The sequence below is a fragment of the Centruroides vittatus genome, unplaced genomic scaffold (genome assembly GCF_030686945.1).
Source record: "Centruroides vittatus isolate TY-2023 unplaced genomic scaffold, ASM3068694v2 scaffold_752, whole genome shotgun sequence".
Lineage (NCBI taxonomy): Eukaryota > Metazoa > Arthropoda > Arachnida > Scorpiones > Buthidae > Centruroides > Centruroides vittatus.
In genome coordinates, this window is record NW_027122716.1 from 2,502,071 (window position 1) to 2,519,221 (window position 17,151).

At 29.3% G+C, this 17,151-nt stretch overlaps 1 protein-coding gene across 1 annotated transcript; it reads right to left on the bottom strand.

The window, feature by feature from the left end:
- Positions 1-2,121: 2,121 nt before the first annotated feature.
- LOC136989680 (glutamate-gated chloride channel-like) lies at positions 2,122-15,608 on the bottom strand (the record flags this gene model as incomplete). The annotated part of the gene is made up of 8 exons (XM_067287903.1): positions 2,122-2,865; positions 4,754-4,930; positions 6,008-6,222; positions 7,679-7,819; positions 7,924-8,006; positions 8,127-8,350; positions 14,022-14,092; positions 15,512-15,608. Coding segments are annotated over 8 exons (1,245 nt in total), but the record flags the coding sequence as incomplete, so codon positions are not given.
- Positions 15,609-17,151: the final 1,543 nt, after the last annotated feature.

Below are 17,151 nucleotides of genomic sequence, written 5' to 3' on the forward strand. Positions count from 1 at the left end.
AACATGATAATAATAATACATAAACAGGTAACTACCACCCTGTATATGGCAGTGACAGGTAACTTTTCCCAAAACTCTCAGAAAGTTCAAAATCGAAATTAATATTTATCATTAATCAGAATAATGTTTTTGACGTTCTCTCCAAATATATATATACAGTGCGAAAAACGTTTTGGACTCTAGTGCATTAAAGTTCTAAATAAAACAAGTTATACAGTGAAAAAATTGCCTTTTTTTACTGTTAAATAAAATATTATAAATAAAAAGTAAAACGTTTTAGTCGCGGATCGAACTTTAAAAAATATTATACCGTCTAACATGTTCCTCTAGTACAGTTTAGGATTCAAGAAACAGTGTGATAAAAGTAATATTACATTAAATTAAATTAAATATCTACTAATGTGAGGTAGGTTATAATAAGGAATTAATTATACCAAGGGCTGAAAGCAATCTTTGTAATAACTTCGTAATATTACAGTCTAATATTTTGTCCCTTCCATTTGCATTAACATTATAAATAAGTCTATTAGTTTCTTCTGACTTCGTCCTATGCAGACTTTAAAGAAACGGGGTAAAGTGATTTTTCTCCGGTGGTAAGAGATATCCCTGTAGACCGCCCACAATAATTCGTGGGTTGCCGCTCGGATTCATTCCAGGTCTCTAAAGAGGTAGGCTGACCTCTTAAGGTTCCTTCTGACACATCCAGTAATTTAGTAACTTGCCATGTGAAGCAGTGAAGTTTACTTGAGTACGTTAGTGAAGAAATTTAGTTTAGCAAATTCATTCAAGTCTATTTAAAATATATATTAATATATATAGATATATGTGTGTGTAATTCTAAAAAACCTTCATAAAAGAAGGTACTTTAAATGAAATTACTTCGATCTTTTTGACAATTCTTCTTCGTACATAGTTCTCTTATAAACTTTTTATAATTTCATTTTTAAATGTATTCTCCTTGACAACTAGTGGACAGTAAGATTTAAAATTAATTGTTTGTTGAGAATTACATATACTAATAATTCAGCTTACTGTTTATAGCATATTTGAATCCAGGTTGGCCACACTAACTCGTGACACCAGCCATCTTGGGTCGCGACACTAAGTTATTCGGGGAGATAATTAGTTTGAAAAAGTTGGAAAACTGTGGTCAATTTTGGTACACGCGACGTTATTTGTTTCTTCAATGACGTATTCATACGATGTATTCGTTACACTTAACAGTATTACGTTACGTGCTGTATTATTTTAATTTAAGAAGAGTAAAACGAATAATCCATCATTTTTGACAAAGAGAACAGAATGTTGCATGGTAAATTGTATTAAGTTGAAGACTTAATAAATAAATTATTTGCACTTCGATCACCAACTAACTGTAATGTAAATTTTAGACAGATAAATAGAGAAAATTGTTTATTCAGCTACTTAAATAAATTGGAATATTGAGGAAAAAATAAAGTAAACCGCTTAAAAAATTATCTTAATAATTCCATTAATAAACTAAAAAAATGTGAAATAAATGTTTAGAATCTATATATTTTTTGGTATTTAATATATAATTTTTCACAATTACTTATAATTAAAAAACCCTATGAGATGCTAGCAGTTAAGACTGTGTTTTGACGCCAACTATTATGAGACGTTACTGAAAATAACTTTTGTATTATTAATTATTATAAAAAGGCAAAAGACTTAATTTTGAAGGTAGAGATGAGTTTTAAATGATTTTAAATGCTAATAACGAGTAAAATTTTCATTGAGTCTGACCTCTGACCCCACTCAAAGTGTGACACGTGCCATCTCTCTATCTTACCCCCTTCATCTTTAACCACCAAAATTTGACAGCATCGATTTTTAATATATAGAAACAAATTGCAAAATTTTTGGTTCGTCTCGTCCTGAGGTAAAATGAAACAGAAAATTCTTCTACATTCTTTGACACGAACGTCAAAAAGGGCGGATGAAAATTTAGCCGATCGCCATAATTGTCCTATTTTATATTCTATGGCATCCGGGAAAATAAGAAAAGATAAATAGATACAGTTTTAATGTTTTATTAAATAAATATATGTTATAAAGAGATATAGAGAGAAAAATATGGCATTATTTTACAACGAACAACGATTAACGTTTAATCGTGATCATTCTTCCAAAATATGATAAAATCCGAATCATAAATGTAAAACAAGTCTTCACTTAACGTCGCTATACAAGTACTTTGTAATTATTTACAGTTATTATTGAATTTTGTTTACAAACAGTAAAATTCATTCTTTGAGGTGAAAAATAAATGCCAGAGGTTGCAGACACGATTCAATTAGAACAGTATTAAAGAATTGTATCTTGTTTGTATCATTTAGCCTATAGCAGCGGTTCTCAACCTTTTTTTTCACTCGCGGACATCTGAGCCTCCTTTGTATAGACTTGTAGCACTAACGGATCCTTGTTGAGTACCCTCGGTAGTACGTATATCACTGATTGAAAACTGCAGGCCTACAGTAATTAAAGTGATTTCGTTATATCGTCGCAGTTTCCAAGAAACTGTAGACGACGTTAAGTGAGAACTCGCCGTATCTATTATTAATCTGTTCTGTATTAATATATATAGAGAAAACTTTGAAGTTTTCGTTATGCCAGCCATTTAAACCAGTAAATGAGATTGAATATTACAAATATAAATGGAAATAAAAATCGAGAAACTCGATCGATGGCTCTGGCAAGGTCTTCCGATGGTTGTGGGAAAATATGACAAAAGTCTAATTTGTTTTCTTCGTCGTCGAATTCGAAACCGGTCGTTTGTTTAGCAGCTGGTTGCGACGATTCTGTGCAACTAACTTTATTTGTGGCCGATGTTGGTTTCACAATCTGTACAAATAAAAATATATTTCTTAAAATATAATTTCGATATTCTTAATTTAATAAGAAAACAAGACAAACAAATAACTGTTTAATAATTTTATAACATAGATAGATAATAAATTATTCGATATGAAAATTAAATGAGAGAAAGTAAATACACTTCTCAAAAGTAAAATCGCAACACCACGAAAGAATGCGCTTAACCACATGCACATTGCAGAGCCGGAAGAGGCGACAGAGATATGCAAATGATTAAAACAACAAGCAAAGATACGCAGCAGACACCCGTTTATTCAGTAACAAATATAAGAGTCCATATTTGTTACTGAATTTATATACTGTAGAAGTTTGTTAATCAATCACCTGCTGGACTAGAATGGCGCTAAATTATCCAAAATATCGGATTACCACACTCAAATTTCATAAATTATGTGCGATCTGGACGTTGTAGACATTTTTGTACTGTATGTTTTGTATCGGTGCACGAACTGTATGCTTCCAATTTCTTTGCGCTCGCTGTTTAATGAATCTGGATATGATACAGTGTACGACTATATTGTGTTAAAATTGATTAAATAACTTACGAGGATGCTGATGAAGAACTTACTGCATAAAATCAACATTCGCAATGATTATGTAATTAGAATTTATTTTTAGATATAGGTTACTGTGTTTCTTCGATATCTTTAGCACACCAAGTAACCAAAGAAATTTCGATTGTAGAAAACCTTATCACTTTTTATAACGTTCATCTCATTAATTAGGATAGCTACTATTATCGCAACCGCGTAACTGATAAATTGTTAGGTTTTATGTAAAATTCATAATACAGATTTATAATGCACTTTACATAGATTAATTTACGAATAACAATTATTTTATTTTTTACATTACAATGTTCAATAATTGGACTGCAGTTTGAAAAATTGTAGAACTAAATTTCCAGTTGTTTTCTGTCTGCCATTTCTTAATCTCGAGAACGGAGATAGAGAGACGAAAGCCAAGAACAGACATGGGAAGATTAGGAGCGGAAGGTACTAATTAACTACACACAAACTTCCAGTCTGCACCGAAAGTTACGTTATTTCAATTCAAAATGTTTCCCGAAAGGAGTTAGATAGATAACTGGTATCGTCTTATTGTTAACGGGAAAAATATGATGTACTGTACAGGAGGTAGACTGTTAATTTGAAGTGGAGAACATGTTTTAAATTAAATAAATTAAAAACATGATTAAAAATTGCAGTCCGGCATTGTGACGATGTCACAATAAATATTTGCTCGTGTTTAATTAAAATTCACAGAAACAACTCGAAAATAAAAGAGTGTGGCTTCATAATTTGTCATATTCAGTTCATCAAGAAAATAACAAAGTCTGCAACAGAGTCGACCTTTATTCTGAGGTTCTTCTACACTTCAATATGCAAAACACTTTTCTTGAAAAATACTCTCTGGTAGTGGCACAGTATACACCGGACCCACGGGTAGATCGGGCCCTTTTTGTCATTTTTTAAACAAATGAAATACGTAGAATGTTTCTTTATTAATAACATGCAGTGTAATAAAAGTGACATTAATTTATTTAGATAGGACCGCTATGTTTTCAGTAGATACAGGAGAAAATCCCCAGCTCCCCTCTCGAAGGCCCTGAGTATAGAAGCATATTATAGATAAAAATTTCACTTTAATTTTAGAGTGTTTTTGTGAATTTTAGTTATACATATCATACTGGAATTTTTTATTCAGTCTGATAACGTTGTTTAAAAAATAATAATGTAGATATTATGTTAACCTTCAATAAAATCAAATGTGTTATTAAAATTATAAGAATATGTTCGAGTATTCTATTTGTTATTTAATTTTATGATGTATAAAAACGAAACAATTGACTTACTTTAAATAAGGACGGCTGTGCTTTAGAAGCATTGGCAGGATTAGAAGTTTTCGACTTTTCGGAAGATTTTTGACCTTTCCTAGCTATAAAATTAACGAATGGGAATTCCAGAAATGCACAAAAGACTAAAAATGTACAAAGTTGTATCCAAATGTCCACAGCCTTTACATAAGATACCTGAAAATACACATAAGTGTTGATTATTAATTGAGCTAAGATAATATACAGGGTGTCCCAAACCACCAGTGGCCGAATAAATAAAACCATTGAACACTGGTAGTTGGTCATTGGTTCGTGCCTGACCAATGGGCTGGCCACCATGCAGTGTTCTATGTTTTTTTCGTGTGTCTAACACCTAAACAGATCCAGTTTCCACATAGGGGGTCTTGCTAGAAGTTACCCCATTGACAGAACACCCATGTATTCCTTTGCCTTACTCCGTCAATCCACTGACATAATTCTTAATGCTGACATTTTAATGTTTTGTGAATAAAGTTATATTTCACTTTGTATGTATGGAAACTTTTGAGACACTCTGTATAAATTCACTTATATTACGATTCAACAATTATATCATAGTTTTTATTATAAGAAAAGAAATTCCTAGAAAAATATGAAAGTATATTGTATCAACAATTAATTTCATTAAATGGAGAGAGGAGAGATGAAGGAAGGAATAAATTAAATTAATAAAGGAATAAAATGTATTATTTTTTAAATTCAATTCTAAGGAAGTGGACGGGGACATTTTTTCTCTCTTAGTCCAGCTGTAATAAATATAGTCACCAAATTTTTAGATGCATAAAGTACAGATTACAGTAACAATTACGATATTTGTTAAAATACAGTAAGAATAATATTTTGACGAATGGGCCTACCGTCAATAAGAATAAGCCTACCATCAAAACATTCTTAGTTAGTTAGATTAGATATAAATATATACAAGATAAGGTTTTTTATTGCGGGTTGATTCACATCCATTTAATTTAATATTTTATTGTAATATTTTAAATATCCTAATAAATACTTATGAGGTAAAATTATACACACATTTGCCACGTTGATTACCGATATGTATTTATTATTGTAGCATCGATACTGTTATTAATTCTATAATAGATAAAATATCAGATTAACTTTATCATTTATAACAGGTTACAAATGATCTTATAAGACATTATACAATAATACGATTATATAATATCGTACAAGGTCGTTATGATATTCTTTCTAAATATTGATAATTTTACTTACCCTTGGAATGGATTCTTTAACACCACTGGAATTTGTGATAACTGTTAGAATTGTTGTGATTCCCAAAGCAGTTCTTGCTGGAACAGCATAAACGTCCAACCAAAATGATAACCAAGATACTATAACTAATAAGCTGACAGGTAGATATACTTCCATCAGGTAGAATGGTATTTCTCTTCGAAACGATAGTGTTGCTTCTACACCACTGAATTCTCCTATTTGGATTGAAAATAAAATTTAAAATCAATATAAATTTGTAGTGCTTAAAAGGGATTGAATTTTAAAAATAAAATAGGTTCCAATAAAAATAACTTGGGTTTATAGCAAAATAGAGTTAGGGCTGAACACAAAATCTGTACTGTCTTTATACAAAAACTTGCATCAGTACTCAAAGCCTCCAATTCGCTTAGCTTATGTCTTAGATTTTTAATCAGAAAAATTAATTTTGGCATTGACGAATATCAGATTAACATATTTTCAATTATAAATACAGTCGATTCGGCTTTATTGGACCACCGGTTAATCGGGGCAGCCGCTTTATTGAGCCAGATCTCAAAGAACAGAAACCAAACTAATAAATTAATACATAATTTAATCGCTTAATTGGGACAGTAGCACTAATGTCGTGTAGGCCTGACGGTTGGCAGAGAACAAAGCGATTTTGTCTTTTGCTAGGGCAATTCGGTTTTTCCGGAGGGAGTCAGCATAGCAGGATGTATCACACAATGTCTCGTTTCAGGCAGACCTGAATGCGAGTTACTGACTCTGCTCTGGATTAGACCGGACGATCCCCTTAAAAGCGAAGGGACAAAGATCGCCGGACAATTTTTCGAGATCTCTCGACTGAGTTGGAAGACAGCTAGAGTTTCCTTGGTAGGCATTGTGTGCATTATTACGTCTAGATTCAGACAGCAGCCATCCGATTGTTGAGACCAGCATCGAGCTGGCGGATTCTACGGACACTCCCGCCGAAGTGGCCCATCTCCAAGCGCTCAAAGGAAGACCGTAAAATAATTTTTTGAACGAACCCTTTTATTTCTCCTTTTTTAGTTATAACATGTTCTATCTAAAAAGAAAGAAAGAAAAAATTGTTCGATCAGAATGGTCGAATGATCAACCATTATGTAGTGTACGTCACTACTAATATTTGGCAACATCAGCACTATGCGAATCAGTTATCTATTGTCGTGAGTCCGACAAATTTATAGTACAAATATTTTCTGTATTTTGGTTTAATAAAGCATTAAAATAGGTACCTAATTATTATTTTTACCTACTTATTTACTTACCTACGTATTACATATTTTATTGTAGAATTTATTATTAGTTCGTTTAATTGGGGCAGCCGCTTAATTGGGCCAAAATGATTAGTCCCAATGTGTCCCAATTAAGTGGAATCGACTGTATATCAGAAAATAATCCAAATTGATATTTTATGAATAATCTTCAAATTTAAGAGGAATTCGGAGCTACTCGAACATAATTTTATTCTGTTTTCAGCATTTATTTTCTTAGAATGTATTATTATATATGTTATACGTGTATAAGACATTTGATTCGTTTCAGAAGGCCGTTCGAACTGTGAATTATTTAAATTCCGAATCAGCTTTCTGCATTAGAAATAATGAGAAATGAATTAATCCGATCCTAGACCCTTATTTTAATGTTTACCTGCTGTATAATAAGTCCTATTAAAGCTAGAACATTCGACATTATCTTTATCCAGAAAATGTTCTGGTAATTCGACGCTTTCTAGAAATATTACGCAGTCTTTTTTCCATTTTAAACGTAAATCTTGACTTCCGTATAACCCTAAAAATCGGTTAATAAAAAAAACCGCGATTAAATATAATAATAATAATAATAATAATATGATTACTTCACGACTCATAAAATAAAAATATTTATAAACTCACAACTCATTATTATAATTCTGCATTTTTGTTTGTCGAAGGGATAGTTTTTCAGATTCATTGGACAAGAAAGGGTCAAACGTAATCTATTTTAAGATAAATTCATTTCTAATCAAATACATATAAATTCAATACAAATACAATATTAGAAATTCATTTATAATCAAATACAATTAAACGTAAAACGAAATTGAAGGAAAACTTGCCTTAATGAATAATAGACACTTCCATTCGATTGAATTTGTACATAAATGTTGTCTTTGGTGGTCGATACCAATTGGCTTTCTTTTTCGTTGTTGAAAAACAATGTAGGGGTCCATATTTCGTCGCGGAGACTCTTCATTCCAAAGACTCTTCGACCAAGACTTTCGTTGTATTTTAGTCTAACATCAGTCCACCAATGACGCAAAGAAGCGTGCAATTCGAATGTCTAAAGTCAAACAGTAAAAATATTATCTACATTCACTTTATGGTATGATTTTTTTTTTATTTAGAATTCGGCATTAGAAACAAAATTGCTTTTAACCGGGTAAATAACACACGACTCCTCTTTATCTCCTAACCCTCTCCATCTTTAACCATCAAAATTTATTAGTATAAATGCCCTAATACACAAACCTCCCTTCAAAAATTTTCGACAAGAAGCATAGGAGTTATTAAGCTTCAAAGAAGGTAAACAAAATTATGCTTTACCTCACCCACAAACCCATACATACAGGAAAAAACCCGAATTTTATTGCATTTCTCGACGTTTCAAGATCCCGAGACCAAAAATGTAAAAAATCTTGAAGAGTCATTTCAAATCAAATAATAATTTCATTAAAATTCGTAAAAAAAATGGGAGAAATTGTTTTAATTTATTAAAGATAAATTTATTGTTAATAAATATCTATGTGAAATTTTAATATTCATCTCATAAATTTTCACTTAAGTTATGTCAATGTTTAACATTTCCATTCCGTGATACAATATAATAAATTTTCTATTAAAAACTAGTCAAATGGCATTATTTTTTAATATAAAACAACTTAAATTTCATGTATATTAATTATATTTTTACAATTGTAATGAATATTTAACTAAATTCGGAAATTTTAACAGATAATTTAATTTACAATTATTCTATAATTATAATTAATTCAACACGTGTATATTGTCAAAGGAAGAGTTAATTTTAGTACTAATTGCTCTACATTTCATTAATCATTAAGATTATATTATTTATGAGAAAATAAGGATATCTGAGAGCTTAATTACAATTATATATCTCTCGAGTATATAATTTTCAAAGGAGAAAATAAATAAGTTTATCGACTAATCAATCATATACGAACACGTTATTCTATACGTCATTTAATTTTTTTTTGTACATCGAATTTACATCAAACGAGCTTCTATAAAATTTGAACGTTGTTTTTGACTAGATAAATCTTTTCATTGGGGTGCAATTTTGAAAAAATTGTAGGCTTATAAATTTCCTTTGTATTTCTTTAATCTCGAGATCGGCGGAGTTAGATAGATGAAAGACCATACAAGATATGAAAACCTTAGGGGCAGGAGGCCCTGATTAAGAATTTCCTGATATAAGAATTTCAGATGCAAACCGGAAATCACGTTATTTCAATTCAAAAATTTTTCCTCGAAAGGTGTTACATAGATGACTGGCAAGACTCTGTTGTTAAAGGAAAAGTATGATGTACAGGGGCAAGTCACTACTAATTTGAGGTGGAGAGCATATATTTTTAATTAAATAAATTAAAAACATAATTTTTTTTATTTTTGTCATACCTCTTTCAAACACACTATGTTAGCACTTCATTTCGCTTTACCTCTTCGAAGTCTCTTTCAGACACAAGGAAAAAAATGATTTGGGAGAAGATATATATATATATACAGTAGAGCATCGATTATCCGACTTAATTGGGGACTGGGGTTGGTCGGATAACTGAAAAGTATGAAAAAATACATTATTAGTATCGTGTATTAGGCCTGGTTTAAATACTAGCCTCCCTTTCGTGGTCGAGCCAGTGCTGCCAGCTAAAACGTACAAAAATTTAATAAAAATAATATTAAAGTAGCCAAGACATAACCAAATATTGTAGCGCCACATCATTACCGGACATTTGAATTTGCCGACTAAAACGCGGTCGGTTAATCGGGGGTCGGATAATCGATGCTCTACTGTATATATAACTATTCATTCCTTTCTTTTATGTAACTTCTATTGTATATAAAAAAAAACTTATATAAAAAAAATCGAATGAGTAGATGATAGAAAGCAAAAAATATAAGTCTTTAATATTATTTTTATATGTTTCTGTAACATAATATCCTTTGTCTCTCTATACAAAGCATTCAATACTGAATAAAATAGTTATTAATATAAAACAGCCTTTTTCTAAACCAAACAATGACTAAATGCTTTTATCGATTCAACGACTGAATAGAAAGTTATCATTTAAATCTACGAATAAATATTTGATTATAATATACAATAACAGTTTACATAAGATTATTATTTTTTCATTGTTACTTTGCAAATGTATTCAAAAATTTTTAAATAAAAAAAAAACAAAATAAAATTATTTTATCAGTAATTATTAATTTATCTATATACAAGAGTATTTTAAATTAAATATATTTTAAAAACCTTAACAGCATTTATATTATAATTAAGCAGTTATAATAATAGAATAACAACTTTTCATTAAATTTCCTCCAATCGGCCCTGTGTTCGCACTCACTCCAATTGAGGAAGGTCCATACGTTTGAGAATTTTTTGTAAGTTTCTGCATCAAATTATACGCATAACTTTAATAATTTACATCAAAATTATGTTATTCTTCATCATAAATTCTCTCTCTCTCTCTCTATCTCATAATTCATTATACGTGTATTGGACCGAAGGCATTATTATACTTGTATATATATATATATACTAGCAGATGAGCACGGCGTTGCTCCAAAATAAATTGGTCAATTTTTGTCAATAGATGAAGCTACGTGTAATACACAAATTGAATGTAACTAGAAATTAATTGATTTATAGAGATACAATAATATTTTGGGAATGGAATTAACACATTACCTAAGTCAGAAGTATGAGAACGTAACTGCCGAGTTTCATAGCAATTAGTCAAACAACGTAGAGTGTATAGCGAACAAACAAACAAACAAACTAACATCCTCATTTATATATATGTAGATTTTTAAACAAAAGATATACGAATTTTCTAATAAATCTCTCCAGATTACTTCTTAATTAAATATTATTTCTTCACAATTACGTAGATATTTAATTTTAAAATAATTAAGCGAAACATTCTTCACATGAGGCATTTTCTACTCGTTGATACTTTAACGATAAACAACCTTTCTATAAACTGGGAATACTTCATAGAAGAGCACAACTTTATTATTTAAATGCTCTTCTTCGTTGAGATAAGTCTTCTTGGCTATCCTATCTTCTTTCGCTTGCTTAATCATTTAGTCAAAGGTTAATTGCAGCTCTAGTAAAGCATATCTCAGCTTCATATAAGCAATTTATCGAGGAAAAATAACACTTAAACCAACGTTCTAGGACTTAATTTTAATGTGAAAATTTGAAATTGCTTTCTAATTTCTCCTTACCAAGTTGCCTTGGGCTGTTACTTAATAATAGAACAAAACTCAAAGCTAAATTACAAAATATTTCGAAAATAATTTACATAAACAAACTGACGATTTGTGCCGTTAGTTTCTAACTTTTCTACAAACTGAAGAGTGACTTAGAAACATTTAATTCGCCATAAAATATAATAATCCGCTTGATTTGCTATACAATTTCATAATATATTTAATAAAATATATCTCATATAAAATTTAATATTATTTCTTTTGAAAATATTTATCCTAAAATTTCTAAATATTATATTATTGATCAATAATATTCAATATACATTGAAAGACAGCTTAATTGTTGTTGGGTTAAAATATTTTTACATTCTCAGACTTTTTATGTTTAAATTCATAATTATTTCCTAGATATATGGTTAAATAGACTGCCATAATAAATATTTAACATGAGAACAGAATCATTCCTACATACAGAAAGGCTTTGAGAGCGTATCAATACCCGGAAACAATAGCATTTTTTAAAGAAATTATCAAAACATGAAACATAAATAAAATATAGAAATTATAATTTTAAAAGTTTATTATATTATCTATTATGGCCAAATCAATGAATGAATTAACAGTTTACTTAAAAATTATGAATGTTTCATCAGTTAGAACAGCTGAAATATCCCAAAAATTAAAATAGTTCGGTTTTAATGAGTTAATGTTTACATATTTAATTTATAATTAACAGATATTGGGCCTAATCATGTTTAATAATTGTAAAACGCATATCCTTTCTTCCCTTGAAGTTAATTCAAAGTATTTTCAACAATATTTTCTGTAAATATATACAACTGAACTACAAGAAAGAAATAATAAATATATTCTTTCTGTAATCAATTAAATCTCTATTAATTATTAAATTTTAAATTAAATGTTTAAACTTATTTATTTTGCTTTTAATTAATTGTAATTTGGATGTTTTGATAAATAGAGTAATTAATTTAATTTCGTATTTATCAAAAAGAATTAAAAGAAAAGAAATTTCTTTATTTACTATTTACATTTATATAATAATAAAACAAACTTTATTTAAATTTATGTAATTTTAAATTGTATTAAAAACTTAAAAGGAAAAATAAATTTTATTTTATATTCTTTCCAGTTTATTGAGAAGAATATAAAATTTAAAATAAGACAAATTTAATAACCTTTCGTTTTGTTAGCGAACAAACTAAATGTAAAAGTAAATGGTATTGGTTAATAAAATTTATTTTTATCATTTCCCTTTCATCTAGGCTCACTCAATTTCTTCGCTATTTTAGAAACAATTCTATAGAGTCTGTATCAGCGCTGTAGTCGTGCCAGGACATACCAAAGTGGCAGCATAGATGTTCACAAAGCAAAGGTCAAAGTACAGGAAATCCTCGTTAATTCGAACTCGGATAGTACGAAATCTCGTTATTTCTGTAACTGTCGGCTACAGATATAGAGATTTACATGTTAAGGAATTCGGTTAGTTCGAATTACAGCTAATTCGTAATTCGATGTGAAAATTCTGTCTGAATTGGCTACATTAACTCGTTCGTTTAGATCGACGTACCGCCACTCTATAAGAAAACAATAGATTAAGAACAACTCTAATCTGATCAAATGGCTTTGCTTTTACAGTAACACATTTTCGGGTGTCATCTTACACATGGACTACTCTTTTCTCTCTTATCTCATAAAATACAACTGGTTTTCGGGTTTGCAAGATTGGGCTACGAGTAGCAGATTGAGATGTTTATAGGGCTGGGCGACTTACTAGTTTTTGGGCCACTTTAAAAATAGTTTGGGCTACATTTTGAGGAATTCTGCTTTACTTTTATAAAACCTATATGTACTCAATTAACGAGGATTTCCTGTACTTTTACTGTACTTTGTGAATATCATAGTTGTTTGAGCTTATTATGAATATATAAGTCATTTAGTAGATATAGAGCAACAAAGTTGCTCTTTACCCATAAAATACTCCATAGATAATTATTCAGTGGAGATTCGAACTCGGCATTATTTAATTTACTGTTACACCCTGGTTTACACAAAATGTATCTCGCTTGCTGTAGATTCTAATATTGTAAAAGTTATTCTAAGATTCTAAAATTTATTAAAATTTATATATAATTTATAAGTATCTCTAATTATAATCGTTTCTGTACAAGAGAAATTCTCGAAATGCGATGGCTGAATGTGTCGCGAAATATGAAAATATATTTTATAAACGAAGAAAACCTCATTTGTATAAAGATATACATCATCCATTATCGACAAGTAATTAGGCTAGGTTTTTAGGTTAATTATTAATGTACACAGCTACTAAAAGAGCCTCGTCAATCATACCATATTTGGTCATACTTTAATTATTATGCAATTTAAAAATACAGTATTTAAAAAAATGAAGAATTATGTTTTCAAATTATTAATGTTTTAAAATTTAGGTGAATGAAAGCAAGATTTACCATAGCTTTTGAATCGATACTTCCCATGTATCCTATTTCAATCTGCGCTCTTATAGTAAGTTGTTTTTTACCTGAAACAAAATAAAATATATCATTTATTTATTATTAACAAAAAAATAAAGGATAAAATGTAAATTAAACGTGCTGATGACCTTTATATCCAGTTTTACTTACCCTGCTGTTATATATAACAAAGGGAAAGTGTAACGATCGGTCAAAAAATATAAAAAAAAAATTTAAAACAAAATATCAACAGATGGCGCCACCAAATATCGGCGAGAAAGTTAAGCAACTCGTTGCTGGATTTTTATGAATAAAACTAAATACAGATTTTTGAAAAAATTCGCACATTAAATGTGGTTTTACACTTTAAATGCCAGTTTTTATAAGTTAACCTGTAATTGTTCGGAAAGAAACTTTTAAGGAACGAAAAGAAATCAAATTTTATTGTTTGTTTTCGATTATTATCCCGAAGTGCTCGATGTTCTATTAATTTCATTACAATACAGAATTAAAAACGCTCGCAATTGCTCCGTTTCTTTCATTAATATTACAGTAGAGCGTCGAAAATCGGAATCAATTGGGGACTGGAGTTGTTCCGATTAGTCATTTGTTCCGATTACCGATTATGTACGAAAAAATACATTAACCTGTCCGATGTTCAAATTTTTCTCCGTTGCGTGTCGCTTCGTGTTGAATTTTTGTCGATTTTAAGCCTAACGAAAATTTTTATAATAATAATCGAGGCTATCGTATCGTTAAAAATTATTTCTTCATTTTGTACAAACAAAATAAATATATTGAAGAATATAAAAACATGAAAATTATACTTTAGAAGTAAATCTAGTATCAAAAACGTTCGATTCAGCACGACACAGTCCGACTGAAAATCGTTCCGATTACCGGCCATTCCTATTACCGACGTTCCGATTAACGACGCTCTACTGTAACTATATATTCATAAATCGAATTTTCTCGTAGGTTTAATGTAGCTGTTACAATTAAAATTATCTCCCATTTTTCGGAACTCCGAACGAAATGAATGGTTCTTACGGAGTAATTAATATATTTTTTGCCAAATGATTTTTAAATTAAGAAATCAGGAAATTATTTACAAATTAAGTTTATTTTAATCCCAGGTTTTCTTCAGGTGTCTAAACTATTTCCCCATAGAAATACTTCCTGGAGGCACTCCCCCTTAGTAAAATGCCAATGCCTTGATTGCCTTATTCTATCAAACCCACAAGTCTGGAGTGTTTATTCCTTAATTGTTTTTTGTATCTGACCGACTTCGCATAAACGTGTTGTTCGCATGTGTTGTTAGCAATCTTTCAAATCTTTCATTCTTCATTGTTAATGATTTGGTTAGTTTGTGCTCTTAATTTAAGATTTAATATAAGCTTAGTTATTTATAGGATATTAGTTTTACTTCAAATAAACTTAATTATCTTCATTATAAAATAAAATAAAATTTCTTTAGTTTAACTTACCCGACTCTCCGGGTGGACGATGATTCTTGTCATATTCTTCATCTCTTAGTTTTTTAAAAAAATCTGTTTCGGTGTATTGTTCGACTTGTCTGGAAAAAAGTTACTATAAACAAAATTAATATAATAATAGAATCTTATAACAATTATGAATACATCTATACAGTTTTCAATTAATTATATATGATAGATGCATTAAAATTTCTTGTAGTTTAGAATAATGACAGCAGGAAATCACCGTTAATTCGAACTTGGATAGTTCGAAATCCCGTTAGTTCGTAACTTTTTGGGCGATTTAAAAAATAATTTGGGCTACATTTCGAAGAATTCTAATTTACTATTTGTTAAACCTATCTGTCGATCTGCGAGGTTCTCACCAGACACATGATTTTTACCTGCAATTCATTTATATTATTAATATTATTAATTAACGAAAATAGAGTTCTGTATAAGTATATGTATACCTCGTTTGCTTAATAAATTACATCAGTTACATGGCATTTGGAATATTATACAGAAATATGTAAATCTTATATAATTCGAAGTCGTGAATATTTCGTCTCCTGAATTTCGAATTAACGAGGATTTCCTGTAATTGTAAACCGACTTATACTTTAAACAGACTTTAATATAGCCCTAAATATTATTCTTATCAAAAATTTTAATGGTTATAAGTAACTGACAAAATTTTCCAATGACTAGCACACTGAAAAACAGAATAGATAATATGTAAAATGAATCTAAATGAATGAAAATCAATAAAAAAAAAACTAATGTATTTTACAGTTTATGTGAATAAGGTAATTATAAGAAATAGTCTAAATATACACTCATCAACTTATCCAATTACATATTAAGGAAGCTTTAGAATCGAATAAACTTTCATTCTCTTCTTAATAAACTTCAATTTCATTAGTGCCATCATTACGATGACACTAATAAAAGTTTATTCGATTACAATAATATAGCAAAAGAACAATTTTGTGTGTAACAATAGTATAATCAGAAAAAGCATTTAGTATCTCATAGGATATCATTTCAAGCTATTCAATATAAAACTATAGAAATTACAAATTATTAGCAAGATTGTATAGCTTAAGAATTTACAGTTTGATAGATTAATAAAAATATATTTTTAATAAATTTATATTAACAGTTTAAATGCTTTTAAATGAATTCTTCGACCAAAATATAAAAATGACACACTTTTTTATTGTGGTTAGAGGCCAGATATAAATACAGAATATTGACATAGATTTTCTTTTATCCTTGAAACATTTTAGAAATGTAATATTTTATTTAAATGATCCAGTTTAAAACATGTTTGGCCTTAATTAAAAAATAGTTATTCGTTTTAGTTCTACATGAAACACTTAAAATGACTTGATAAAAAAATAAACATTGGAACAATGTTTAATTCAAAATGCTTTATGCAAATCACTGAAAGTTCTAATTAAACATCTAATTATAACTAAAATAATTAGCTATATTTAAATTTATCAAAGTTTCCTAATAACTAAATTAATGACGTTTAAATTACAATTAAAAACGGAATCTTCGTATTATCTTGTAGTACACTACAAAAGATCAATAAATGTAAAACGTGATACGAAAATTAATCATTCTAACAATTGACAGTCTGT